The sequence below is a fragment of the Numida meleagris genome, chromosome 10 (genome assembly GCF_002078875.1).
Source record: "Numida meleagris isolate 19003 breed g44 Domestic line chromosome 10, NumMel1.0, whole genome shotgun sequence".
Lineage (NCBI taxonomy): Eukaryota > Metazoa > Chordata > Aves > Galliformes > Numididae > Numida > Numida meleagris.
The window spans coordinates 17,384,129-17,395,780 of record NC_034418.1 but is presented as its reverse complement, the minus strand read 5'-3'; the positions used below and the strand labels follow the sequence as shown (position 1 = coordinate 17,395,780).

General features: G+C 58.8%; 1 protein-coding gene across 6 annotated transcripts in view; it reads right to left on the bottom strand.

The window, feature by feature from the left end:
• The window catches only part of GINS2 (GINS complex subunit 2), a 6,950-nt gene extending 1,162 nt beyond the window's left edge, over positions 1-5,788 (bottom strand). The window contains exons 1-5 of one of the 6 annotated variants that reach the window (XR_002442327.1): positions 3,654-4,145; positions 2,942-3,041; positions 1,724-1,850; positions 707-1,415; positions 7-424 (exon numbers count right to left, since the gene is read on the bottom strand). Coding sequence is in view for 3 of the 6 variants with exons in the window: in XM_021409001.1 (XP_021264676.1) it covers positions 1,290-1,415; positions 1,724-1,850; positions 2,942-3,041; positions 3,654-3,987 (687 nt within the window). In the remaining 3 variants the exon portion in view is untranslated. Of the gene's footprint in view, positions 1-6; positions 1,416-1,723; positions 1,851-2,941; positions 3,042-3,653; positions 4,146-4,798 lie in introns of those variants that run through there. The other 5 variants (XR_002442329.1, XM_021409003.1, XM_021409002.1 and 2 more) reach the window with 5 other exon arrangements.

Genomic DNA, 11,652 nt, shown 5'->3' with positions numbered 1-11,652 from the left:
TTCTGTGCCCCCCCACCCCCCAAGCACTGGGGCAGCTGTGGGCACTGCACGGTGATGAGAGCTTGTGCCAGCAGGGCCAGGGATGGGGCGGCACGGGGAGGGCTGGGTTGCAGCCCTGTTTCCATGCTGAGATCCCCCCCCCTCCCCCATGCCAGCCCATAATATCAAGGTTCTGAGCCAGCACGCTCCCCTTGGGGCCACGCTGTGTCCCTGTGCTCGTCCCCTGGGCAGGAGCTGGGGCCGGGGAGGGCTGAGGAGGGGGCAGAGCTGCTGGGGCAGGGAGATGTTGTCAGAGCAAATAACAGAGAAAAAAGAAAGAACGCCCTCCACCTGTCCTAAGTGTCTTTGCTTGAATTAATTGTCACGTAACAGGTGATTTGGTGAATGTAGTAATTAGGTATTTACGACGATACGGCTGTAATTTCTGCAAACATCAGAAAAAAAAAAACCAAAAACAACCCCAACAACCATCATCATAAAATCCTCTCAGGGGTGGCAAAGGGATTTTCTCCCCCAGCAGCGATGGGAGAACAGCACCGCCCCCAGCCACCCCCCTTGGGGTCCTGCCCTCCCCCTTTGGGGTCCTGCTCAGACAGCAGTGACCCAGGTGCTGGGGCAGGGAGCTGCTCAGGGCTGCAATTCATTTTTCGTACACTATTTCAGCTTAAAAAAAAAAAAAGAAACTTGGATGTTTAATAGTACCCACCAAGCTGGCTCGGAGAGGGAAAAGCCATTTTCTTTTGTCCTTCTCCAAGGAGCAGATGGATGTGCCTCCCAGCGCCCTCGCTGCCGGCACCGTCTTTCCCCGTTTCGAGGCTCCGAGCAAATCCACAGCCGAGCACCGCCTTGAAATCCGTTGCTTTCAAGCCAGTGTGTGGCCTGTGCTGCCCTCAGAAGTTCCCTCTATGAAGTACACCCACGCTCCGCAGGGCAGAGGGATCTGCCCGACATCATTAGCTGGATGCTGGCAAGCCCCCACCTGTATCCGCGCTCGCCTTTGGCAGCTGCCTCTGAACCGAAAAGGAGAGGCAAAGTTCTGCGAAGGGGGAGCGAGGGCTGCGTGGAGCTCTCGTGCAGGGAATGCCCTGTGCCAGCTCTGCTCCCTCCCCAGGCTGTGTGCGAGCAGCAGGGGAAGCTCACCCGCCTGCAGCTGCTGCCAAGGACGGGCTGCACGTGGCTGCCGGCTCACGGAGCTCACGGGGGGGTTCTGGGAGATGCGCACGGGGGAGGTGGAAGCCGGCCCGCCGGGTGGACGTGTGTGCTTGGAGGGCTGGGGTGGGGAGAGGAGCTCAGAAATCCTGGGACTCGGCGCTGCCGGCAGGCTGCAGGTTGGTCCGGAGCTTGTACATGTGGTCTAAGGCTTGAGTAAGGAAGGTCCCGATGGTGTTGATCTCCATCAGCGTCAGGTTATCCAGCTGAAAGAGAAAACAGCGGGACTTGGGGACGCAGCAATGCTGAAAGCAGGGCGAGGAGCCCGGTGGGCAGCGCGGTGACACCCCGAGGGACCGGCCCAGCTGCCACCCCCGGCCAAGAGAAGCCTACAAGCACCCCGAGCACTAATTTCCCAGCACAAAAGGAGCCGCCAGCAGCCCATCAAGACAGGGTTCAGCTGCCATCCCCACAGCCCCCAAAAGACCCGCCCCAACCGGCGCTTTGACCAGCAGCTCTCAGCCAGCAGCCCACGCCATCCCACGGCAGCTGGGCTCCTCCCGGCAGAGCCCACCTTGGCGTGGGCCTCCTGCTGCCGCACGAAGCTGTCCGCAGACAGCCGCAGCTTGGCCATCCGCGTGTCCCACGTGTCCTTCACCAGCGTCCGGATCTCGTCGGCTTTGGGGATGTTGTCGGAGGCGCTGGAGGAGAGAGCGGATGAGAAGAGGCCGCGAGGGGACTCGTACGTTGTGTCGCCGGCGTAAGTAATGTTGGCAGCTCTTCAGGCCTCTAAGGCATAAGCGGAGCAGTTTGCTGGATTAAAAAAAAAAAAAAAAAAAAAAACCAACCCCGCGACTCGACGCGAAAATCCAGCCCGGCGCTTACACCGCTGGGATTTTTGGGGTGGTTTATTTACCCAGGAATTCTCGGCTGTGATGCAGCATCTGGTTCTCGCTACAATCCTTCTGCTCTGTAATTGCCCAGCTGGTACGAGGTACGAGCGGGGCCAATAACCTGGCCGAAGCCACACGCAGGCGAGGAACTGGAAGGACTCGGCTGCCACCGGAGCACGCTCCGTGCTCTCATGGCTCTATCAGGGAGCATTAAGTTGAAGGGACTTTACGAGTCGTGCCGCAGCCTCCCATTAAGGCAATTCAGCGCTGCCATAAGGACCCCGAGAGATCAGATCAATTCACACGGACGGAGCTGTCAGGGTTATTCAAGCGTGAGCGAAGAAACCGCACGCCAAGAGCGTCATCTCCAGAGGAGAAGCCAGTGCTTAAAACGACCACCCCACCGTAATCAAGGGCTTAAAGTCAGGAGAGCCCGCGCTTCGAAAAAAATACCAGCCAGCACATTTTACAAGTGAAATGCCGCAGCAGGCATGAGGTTAGACTCGGAATAACCCCGCTCTCTTGCTTCCCAAGCTGAGGAAAAAGGAGCTTTCCTCCTGAAGGAGAGCCAAGGAAGAAGCCTGGAGGGTTCAGGCTGCCGAACAGATTGCAGCCACGGAATGCGCTGCCGATACTCGAGGCCTCTACGCTTAGCTGCCGCTCAATAAAGCGGCACAGCCCCAATTATCAGGGCACGGAACAAGCAATCCCCAGTCAGTGAAATGCAAAGTTACCATGAGAAAACTGCTGCAGCGAGATCTTGGCACGCTGTGAAATAAAACCCCCATTAACTCTCACTTTCCCACAGCCCTCTGGGGCTGCTGCCAAGGAAAGCTTGAAAAATTGTCTACGCAAGCATGTAGTCAGGTGGAAACTGTTACAATACATTTCCCACTTACTAGTTTAAGAGCAGCTTTGTGAGTTCCATATAATAGGGACTGGGCATTGGAGTGAAGGTGTCCTCTTTGCGCTCTAGGTCCCGAATTTCCTCCAGCTTTTCTAAAACACAGAGAGGAATGTCAGGCAGTGGCAGACCTCCAACGCTCCTGACCCACTTCTCCCCCAGGAAAAACAGCACGTTGTTCCTGGAGGACCAGATCTCTGATTCAAGCTGGTGTAAACGCAGACAATGGTACAGACAGGAAAAGGCTTCTATAATGAAGCCAAACACCCCTTACACCTAATGTCTGTCCCGGGGTCTAGCAGCAGCTTTGCCACGGCAGCTCGCAGCTCCCAAGGGAGAACAGATGCTGATCAGGGCCAGGATGCTGACAGGCACTTGGCACACTGTGCTGGATCCACACCAGCCTGACCAAACCTTTCACCTGCCAGGAGATGGCCCCTTCACCCACAAAGCAATGGCATGAATGAGGGTTTATGCCCTTGCACGAATAGAGCAGGACTGCTCCATGGAGGTCTCATACTCCTCCACTAACCTCACTCTTCCTGCTCACCAGAGGAGCAGAAGTCAAACATCTGGACTTGACTGGGAAGATTACATTTCATGCAAATATAAAGAACCCGGTGGAGAAACACTGTTGCTTTGCATCAGCTCCATTAACCAGAGATCTTTCCGTGTTTCCCTTGTAGCTCAGAAGCTGCTGTCCTTACCCACATCCATCCACTCTGGGGGTATCAGCCGGCATTTCTGCCTCTGCTTCAGGTTGATGGCCAACCAGACAGGCACTTCCACGGGCAAACCGGGGTTGAAAGGGCCCAGATCCCCCTGGAAAATTAATTGAAGATGAGAAGAAGGCAGCTGCAAAGGGCTTCGACGCCGCAGTGCTTCTCTGCTCACGTGGTCTCCGCCACGTCTGGATGGCATGAATTTCCAAGGGATTTTGAAAAGCCTAAATTGAATAGCATCTGAATTTCCTTCTCTGGCTTCCCGTAATTCTTGCTCGCAGACTCTTGCTCCTCTCCCTTGAGAAGCAACGAGCAACATTCCCAGCGCATTTTCTATTTCAAAGCGTTTCACAGAAGTTACTGCCAGAAATTACATTTATCACAGAAGCACGGCCCCCTGGGCTCAGGACGAGGCACATCCGAAGGTGCCAGCTGTCTGTGCGTAGCCCAACCCCCCCAGCCCCTGACCCCATCCCCACACCTCTGCCCTCCAATCCCCTGACCCCGATTTCCCCATCCCTCATCCCTCAAGCCCTCCAGCCCTTGTTCCCAATCCCTTTGGCCCAACCCCCAAACCAAACCCTCCAAGCCTTGCTCCCCCAAATCTCTCAGCTCCTCAGCCCCCAAATCCCCAACCCCTGTCCCCATATTTCCCATCCCTTATCCCCCAAGCCCCCCAGCTCCCGATCCCCAAATCCCCCCGTGCTTGCCCCCAATCCCTCCAGCCCAATATCCAAACTGACTGAACCAATCCCCCTTTCCCCTCCAAATCTCCCAGCCCCTGATCCCCCGAATCCCCAAACTCCTGTCCCCCCAAATCCCAACCCTTATCCCCAAATCCCCGTCCCCAAACACCACAAAGCCGACCCCAAATTCCCCACCCCTTACCCCCAGGCTCTTCAAGCCCTGATCTCCGAGCCCAGCCAACCAAACCCCGCAGCCCTAACCCCAAACCTCCGTCCTGCAGTCCCCCATCCCCCTGACCCCATTCCCCCTCCTTTATCCCCCACACCCCCAGCTCTTATCCCCATCCCATCAGGCCCTGATCCCCCCCCAGCATTCCCCAGTTCCCCAGCCCTTGTCCCCTCGACTCCCCCAGGCCTTGTCCCCCCCGGCCCGGCCCCGCTGACCCCGATGAGGTGCACGCGGTCCATGCTGAAGCTGGGCACGATGGTCACCAGCTCCTTCTCGGCCAGGAACTCCGCCTCGGCGGGCTCCATGTGTACGGGCCCGGACCGGCGCCGGGCACGGAACCGGGACTGGAATGGGAACCGGAACCGGCCCGGGGCCTGCTACGCGCCCGCGCTCCTTATTGGCTGCGCGGCGGCGAAGCCCCGCCCACATCACCCCGCTTCCAGCCGCCGGGCGCGTTTTCCCGCTCTCCGCGTGGGGGCGGGACTCGGAGCAGCTTGGAGCGAGCTGATTGGTTATTCCTCTCTGCCGTGGACTTCTATTGGTTATCGTAAGGGGAGGTGGGTTGTGTCTCTCGCCGTGGGACCAATCCCGATGCCTCCTGGGGCACGGACCAATCACAGTTCAGCACTTGTTGCCGGGGCGCCGCGGGGCCCCATGCGCCCAATCCCTGCGTGTGTGCGCGGCGCTCGGAGCTGCTGCCCCCTGGCGGCCAGGAGGAGCAGCGCCCGGTGCCCCGGCCTCCCCATGGGCCACGGGGCGGAGGTCTGTCCGTACATCGGTCCGTCCGTCCGCCTGTGTGTCCGTGGGCAGCCACCCGTTCTCATGTGCCAGGCACGGTCCTGTTCCCTCTATTCATCGGGCCCCCACCCACCTGCCCATCCGTCCGTCCATCCATCCATCCACCCACCCGCTCATCCTCCCATTTGTCCATCCACTCGTCCATCCAGCCACCCATCCATCTACCCACGCATCTGTCCGTTCATCCATCCATTCATCAATAAACCCGTGCCTCCATCTGTCCAGCCATGCACCCACTCAGCCGTTTGCCCAGCCACCCATCCATCCATCCATCCACTCGTGCCTCCATCCATCCAGCCTCGTATCCACCCATCCAATCACCCATGCCTCCACTCATCCATCCACCCATCCACCCACGCCTCCATCTTGAGCCCAAAGGAGCAGTGCTCCCCACCATTCCACAGGGCCCACCGGGGCCCATCAGCCCGCACTGGGTGGGTCTGAGGGCTGCAGGAGAGGGTCCCCCATCCGTTACCATACCCGTGGTGCCACCGGCACACGCTGCAGCTCCGCCAGGCACTTTATAAACGGCTCTGACATGGTGTGAATACACTTTTGTGTCTTTTGCCATCTGCTGCTGTCATTAAAAAATTAAATTTCCATCTGCTTTTGCACGCCGTCCTCTCCCGGGGCTCTCCAGCGAAGCTGCGCTCCGGGAAGCATCACCCCCAGCGGGGCAGGATCCAGCCCCGGGGCGGCGCTGAAGCTGTCGGTGTCCCCTTCTGGTGCTCAGCACTGGCTGCAGGGTGGTGATGTGCCCCCCGCCGCCCTCCGCGTGTCCCGGCACAGCATGGTCCCTGTGGGTGTGGGCGGCGTGACGATGATGGAGGGCACGTGGAGGTGCTTCCCATCCTGTTCTGAGCTCCCACCGCTGCTCACACACATCTTCAACCCTAGAGAAAGAAGGGAAACCCGGGGAGCGGGGTGAGCGCGTCGATGCGATGCTCTGCTCAACCCTACACGAGCCACTGGAGAATCCCCAGAGCCCCCCCAGTGGCACAGCACAACCTTGTTCCTCCCCACTGTGCTCTTTGGGGGTGCCAAAGCCCCCGGCTGCCCACCCGCCCGCTGGGCCACAGAGAGCTCTAATCTGCTGTTTTAATCAAGAGGAAAGCCCAGCTCCATGCACAGCGAGCGGGCAGGGAGGTTTAATTCTTCTGCAGGAGGAAAATGCCCGAAGGGGACAGACACTGATATTTTTAATCTCTTTTTAATTAAGGATTAAGCCCAGCCTTATGTAAGAGAGCCGCAGGGGGGGCTCTTATTTTACTGCTGTCTCTGAGCCCATCACAGGAGGAGAGCACGGACTGGGGGGAATATTTGGGGGCTGCACCCCCCCCCCCATGACTGACCCCGCTTTGGGGATGCTTCAGCGTGGATGATGCGTGCCAGCTCCCCTGTGGTGCCAAGGGCTCAGCTCTGGGTGAAGCATCCCATGTGGCAGAGGTCTCCATAGGACAGCGGGTGGAGGGTTTGGGCTTGGGTTGACGACGAAAGGGGACAGAGCATCCCAAATCGTCCTCGGTCACATCCCCGGACCGAGAAATGGATGCGTTCCCATGGGTGCAAATCCATCGCATCCCATTGGGATTGGGGGAGACCCCATCCCTGCAGCCCTCCCAGTGCCACGCCACAGCCCCACCCCAACATGACATCCCAACTCTTTGCCAGGCGGCATTAAGAGCTAATGGGAGATGCGCTCTCCAGCATCGCGGCACGTTAAAAGCTCCCACTTCCTTTCTCTCTACGCCAGAGCAGACGTCGCGGTTGCTCGGCTCCATTAAGAAAATTGAAGTTTGGGGAAAAGCGGCAGCGAGCTGGGGGTGGTGATGCTGTTAAGGATGCTAGGAGGGAACCTGGGGGCCGGGGTACCCAGCTTTCCCCCTGAGCATCCCAGGGTGCTCCAAAGCACAGGATGCTGGGAGCGACCTCGGGACCGTACCCCACATTTTATAAGGCTGGAAAAAATATCCACATCCCCTTCCTTTACCAGCAGCATCCTCCTTCCAGAGGCCAAACCCCTCCTGCCGGCAGCAGCAATGCCTTTAGGAGTCAGTAAAGCGCCACGTCCGCGGTGCATCCCTTTGCCCAAAACCACCCTGGCACCCACCCAGACCCACCTTTCAGGCAGGATAACTTGAGCCCCATGTTCTCATCCTCTTCTCGGGGCCTCGCCGCTGCTCCCGGCTCTCCAGCACCGCTCACTGCGTAAAGAGAGAGGCGAGGGCTGCGGGGAGCGCGGCGACGGGAAGCGACGCCGGTAATGCTTCGAGCGGGAGGAACGGGAGAGGACTGGATTGCTGGCTAAAAGCGTGCACCTATGAGTTTATATATAAATACACAGACATTATATATATATATAGGCACCCGAGCGCACTGCCTGGGCACAACAGGAAGCACTGCAGAAAAACCACGGGCTGATGTCACGGCGTTTCGGTGACTCAATCCCGGCCGCTGAGTTTTGGGGAGGAACTTTTTGGGAGGGTGGAGAAGAGCTCAGTGCCCCCCTGCTGGGGACTCGCATCCCCGCTGCCGTGGTTGCGCTGCAAATGTGTTTGGATGAGGAGGATGTGAGGAGAAGAGGATGGGGGTTGGTGCAAGCAACCGGTGCTTGCAGAATGGAGCCCAAACCCACAGGCAGGAAGTACAGGAGGCACCAGCCGACCTCGCAGCAAAGTATCTCCCACCCTGGGGTGCCACCTCCCTCCAGCGGAGCAGTGGGAGCAGAAACAGCAAAACCCATCTCAGGATGGGAATGCCTGGGGCTGGGAGCATCCCTCCGGGTTCCTGCGGCGCTCAAATTGCTTTTGGAGAAACGCAGGTGGAGAATTCCTGGAGGCAGCCGGTACCAGAGGGGCATCCCCAGAACGGGATGCAGAAGGGATCAGGGTGGGGAAAAACCCTGGGGACAGAGATGGACAATTCGGAGCTACAGGACACCGCGTGCTGCGGCGTTGCATAGGTTTTTTGAATGACCCTGGGTGACCTCCTTCCCTAAGCCCTTTCCCCAGGGCCGGACGCGCTTACGGAGCTGGGAGATGCTCGGGCAGAGCAATTCCCCCATCACCGCTTTGCTCTGCGCGCTGCCGGCTGGTGCTGGGGCTTCAACTTTGCTTCCGTGTCAGAGAGGCGTTTGCATTGCCGATGAGTTCACGCTCCAGAAACCCACAGACGCTCATCACAGGAGTCACTGCCGCGGCGTCAGCGCTGCACGCGCGGAAAAAGCTCCGTGATGTGCCCGGAGGGAATACACAGAGCACGGCGGGGTCCCAGCAGGTGGGTTGGGAAAGGGGGAATGAGGCAAAAACTCAGCCCTGGCCACGCAGAAGGGGATGCCACTTACCCGTCACCGTGCCCGCCAAGCGCGCCTTGCATCTCAGCTCCCACAGCGAGCTGAGGGGGGGATTTCCAGCCCTGCTCCCATCCGTGCTGTGGGTTTTGCAAGGTTGGTTTCTAACCTGGTTAATCGGGTCGGTGAAGTCCCGGCTCCTCCCATCCGTCCCTCCCTGCTCTCCCCCCCTCCAGCCCCATCCGAGCCCAGTGAAGGCCGTGGGTGGGTGATGGGGGGAGCGCCGCTTTTCTCTCACCCCGCTGCACAGCCCAGCCTGGTGCTGAGAGAGGGCTGGAGCCCCTGGAACCTGAGCATCCCTACGGCAGGACAGGCTCCTAAATGCCCCGAAAGCACAGGGTTGGTGTGTGGGTGCTGAGGTCCATACCTAGAAAGTGGCGATGCTCCTGCTCCAGTTTCGGTGGCCAGAAAGGGTCTGTGCTCCCCACGGGGTCTCATCCGCCCACCCAAAAACCAGCCCAGGGGCAGGACCAGGTAGGGGGGCTCTTGCTGCCCTGAGGATGACAGCTCCAGGTTTCACCCTGAGGTGAGCAGTCTCTGCCTTTGCCTGCATTAAAAGTAGCCAGAGGAGGTTTTTGCATATCCGCCTCCTCTGCAATTACGAGGTGAAGCCTGAGACGCTCCTTTCAGAGAGCTGAAAAGCAGCAGTTCAGATCCAGGGCAGCAATAGTCACATCCAGGGCAGCAGCACGCAGGGAATCCCTCCTCACAGCCCTCCTGGCTGGAGGCAGGAGCCAAGGGAAAGCTTCGAACCAAGCAAAGGACAGAGCTCAGGCAGCACCTGGATGCTGAGGCCCAAGGCAGGGACTTCTACAACGTGTGGCTCTGGTTCCACCCCAGAAAACAGACAAATGAATGGGTCATGCACTTTTCTGCCCATCCAGCAGCAGAGCCCAAGAGGCAGAGGGCACTCAATGCACACAGGGTCCCCGGGGGACCCCTGCCCTCAGCAGACACAGCAGCACCAATCCAGTCTGCACAGCGAAATCCCCTCCATTTGCTATTTAATGCCTTGTGAAGCCCCTCTTGCTGCTGCTGAGAGAGGACAAAAGGCCTCAAGCCCCAGAGCCCTGGACGGAGCCCAGGTTGGAGCAGCAGTTGTGTTTGTTGCTGAAACAGGACCCTGTGAGCAGCTGAAAGAGCTGGCTTGCTGCAGCCGGGAGGTGAACAGCAACATCAGCGAGCTAAAATAACTGTGGTTAGCTCTGCGGGCTGAGCACATCTCCAGCTGGGCTGGTGTCACCTGAGATGCACTAACACACCCTTCTGCAACCCTCCCCACGGGCTGGGGGGCAAAGAGCCCTGGGCACGCTCGTAGGGTTCCCTTTGGCTCAGCCACCAGCCGGGCTCATTTTGGAAAAGGAGAAAGCACCCCAAAGAAAATCCCCTGGGGTAACGGCACCAGCCTTGGGGAGCGAGGCAGGAAGCAGCCCAGCCCGGCTGCTGTTGCAGAGAGCAGGAAGCGAAGAGGGAAGCGAGCACGTACCTTAAGCACAGAACCGGAGCGTGCTGGGCTCCGCTGCCAGAACCGCATCCAGAGCGAGCTGCTGCCCTGCTGGGCATGGGTTCAGCAGGCAGCGCGGGGGCCTGGGCTGAGAATTGGCTTCGAGACCTGGCCACCGCTTCCCAGCTCGCTGAGCTCCAGGTTAATCTGAGCCCAGCTTTCCCTTTTATCCCCTCCGTACATTTTTTTTTTTTTTTTCAATTAGGTCTGCTCTTAAGCTCTGGAGTGCATTTCTAGGAAGGGCTGCATCGTTTCTCCAGCCTTCCCGAGCTGCTGCTGCGCAGACCGGGGCATCCCTGGCACCGCTCCCTCCTGCACCCAGCCCCAGTGCTGCGTGCTGCACCCGGGCGAGCTCCCCTCTGCCCCCAGCCCACCCAGCTGTACTTTAAAGCAGCGTGTCCTGGCGAAACAGGCTGGGTTGGGGCGCTTTGCACAGCCACACAAATGTGGAATTTTTACCTCTTGCACAGTCCTGTTATTGGAAGCGCCATCCCACAGCCAGCAATCTGCCTCCGCCCTCCCCGAGGACGCAGAGCGCCAGCCAAAACCGAGGCAAAACGCGCGGACAGGGTTTGCTTTCGGATGGGAAGGTTGGGTGAAAATGTGGTCTAAAAGCAACTGTAAAAAATTAAAAGCAGAATCAATGAAGCCCTGAGCGGAGGCTTTGGCACTGTGAAATCACTGCCTGCCCCTGGAGGGCTGGCTGCAGGCTGCTGGTACGGCACGCAGCGCAGGAGCACCATGCAGTGACAGAGAAGCCAGATTTAAGGCTGGAGGAACAGAGCATGGGCAGGATGGGAAGGAAGCAGCCTCGCAGCATCGCCCACCCGACCCAGCCCAGCTCCCCATAGCTCTGCTCTTCCAGGGGCTGAATTACAGCACAAACCCCAGGTGCAGCTCAGAAGTGCAGGCTAAGCGCGTTTCCCCCGGAGGACATTTTCCAAGCTGCAGCCCATGCCGCTAACAGCCTCTTCCATTAGCATTTGCCTGCTCTTTCCATATCAGTAATGCCCTCCATCTGAGCATCTCAAGGCATTTTACAACCTGCAGCAGCGGGGCGCAGAGATTAGGCCTCAAGCCAGGGAACAAAGAGACCCAAGTTTGCATCCTGCATCTGCCATTGCCACCTCCCCTCGGTGTGCAGCTCTGCCACACAGCTGAGGCCCTCACCGGGGCAGGGGGTCACCTCCATGGGTGCATCCCACCAGCTGAGCAGCTCCTCTGCCTCCACAGCCCCATGGCTCTCATGGTACAGCAGGGGCTCTGCTGGTTTTCACGCTGGCATGGGTGGGGGAATATCCCACGAGCAGCAGAGCTGGCAGATCGGAAGGGGGAGAAAGGGGCAAACGTCAGCAGCAGATCGTTTCACTTGCTGAATTAAGGAAAAAAAAAAAATAGGTCTTATAGACACATGAAGC